General features: G+C 56.6%; 1 protein-coding gene across 1 annotated transcript; it reads left to right on the top strand.

Annotated features, from left to right (window-relative positions):
- Positions 1–328: 328 nt before the first annotated feature.
- LOC134016743 (zinc finger protein 572-like) lies at positions 329–1,322 on the top strand (the record flags this gene model as incomplete). Its single annotated transcript, XM_062456056.1, has 2 exons — positions 329–812; positions 854–1,322. Coding segments are annotated over exons 1-2 (953 nt in total), but the record flags the coding sequence as incomplete, so codon positions are not given.
- Between the last annotated feature and the right edge of the window lie 421 nt (positions 1,323–1,743).

The following is a 1,743-nucleotide window of genomic DNA, read 5'->3' as shown; positions in this document are numbered from 1 at the left end:
AATGTTGGAGCTCGCATTAGATGAAGACTGTCTGCGGAAATGTGTTTGTTTATCAATCATTGGATGCATTGAACAGTGAAAATAACCAACCACCATTTCCCAACCATCTGCACTTACCCTGCACATGATACTGGACGTGTATTCATATTTGGCTTTTAATTATGTATCAATTATTAATTCATTTGTTTGAATATTTTCCAAATTGGGAAGTAGATGTAAACATAAGTTATGAAAAATGTAATGTTATTATTGTTCCAGGTGTTCCTTCTTGTGCTTCCTTTCAGGCATGTGAGAACATTGGGGAGAAGTTCTTACTTCCAGCTGAGCAATGACCAGCAACAGTCACATCTCTCCTACCATGGTGCCCTACACCTCCGTGCTGGACTCCATACCTACGGAGGGCGTTGCTCTCACGCCTAGCGAGGAAGAGGGCCAGGCGGGGCTCGTCAGCAAGCCCTACAAGTGTTCAGAGTGCGGCCGCTCCTTCGTCCGACTTCCCGAGCTGGAGCTGCACGAGATGTCCCACGCCACGGAGCGCCCCTACCCCTGCGACCTGTGCGGCAAGGCCTTCGCCCAGACCTCGGCCCTGGCCAAGCACCAGCGCGTGCACACGGGCGAGAAGCCGTACAAGTGCCCCTCCTGCGAACGGCGCTTCGCCCTCTCCTCCGGCCTGGTGCTGCACAAGCGCATCCACACGGGCGAGCGTCCCCACAGCTGCCCGCTCTGTGCCAAGACCTTCATCTCCTCCTCTCACCTGGCCCTGCACCTGCGCTCACACACCGGCGAGCGCAAGTACAAGTGCGGCGTCTGCGGCAAGCTCTTCCTGCAGTCCTCCCACCTGGTCCGCCACAAGGCCATCCACTCCGGGAGAAGCCCTTCAAGTGCCCCGAATGCGGCAAGGGCTTTGGCCGCGCCTCGCACCTCAAGACCCACCGGCGTCTCCACACGGGCGAGAAGCCCTTCAAGTGCACCCAGTGTGACAAGGCCTTCACCCAGAAGGCCGGGCTCATCATGCACCACCGTCTCCACACGGGCGAGCGGCCCTTCAAGTGCGACAAGTGCGGCAAGGCCTTCCGATCGTCCGCCCACCTGCTCTCGCACCAGCTCCTGGAGTCTGGCGAGCGGCGCTTCTGCTGCGACCGCTGCGGTAAGGCCTTCAAGTCGCCGTCAGCGCTGAAGCAGCACGAGAAGACGCACGGGAGCAGCGAGCCCTTCCGCTGCGGCGTGTGCTACCGCTCCTTCGCCCGCTCAGCCTACCTGCAGCTGCACATGCGCATGCACGACGGCGAGCGCCCCTACCACTGCATGGTCTGCAACAAGACGTACGCCAGATGGCCTCCTTCGAGAAACACTGCCGGAAGCACCAGAGGCAGAATAGCGAACGGGGGGCAGAGCCTAAAGAAGAAGAAGAAGAGGAAGAGGAGGAGGAGGAGGAGGATGAAGACGAAGACGAGAAGGAGGACGAGGACCTGAAGTCCCCTCCACTTCCCGACTCTTCCTCCTCATCGTGCCCTCCCTCGACGTCATCCCAGCCCCCTCTGTGTGAAATGAACACCCGGTCCAAAACCAGGGCCAAGGCCAATAGTAACAAAAGGAACTAAATGCGTATTAAATACATAGTCACCGGAACTCACACTAACCTGTCCTTCATCCTACAGGTGCCTACTGTCAATGAAAAAAACATTATGGATTATATCGCTAATGGTGCCAGCGGGCATGTGCAAATTACATAAGATTTCAGGT

Source organism: Osmerus eperlanus, unplaced genomic scaffold, assembly GCF_963692335.1.
Source record: "Osmerus eperlanus unplaced genomic scaffold, fOsmEpe2.1 SCAFFOLD_489, whole genome shotgun sequence".
Classification (NCBI taxonomy): Eukaryota; Metazoa; Chordata; class Actinopteri; order Osmeriformes; family Osmeridae; genus Osmerus; species Osmerus eperlanus.
The sequence above is the reverse complement of the archived record's forward strand: the minus strand, read 5'-3'. Positions and strand labels throughout refer to the sequence as shown.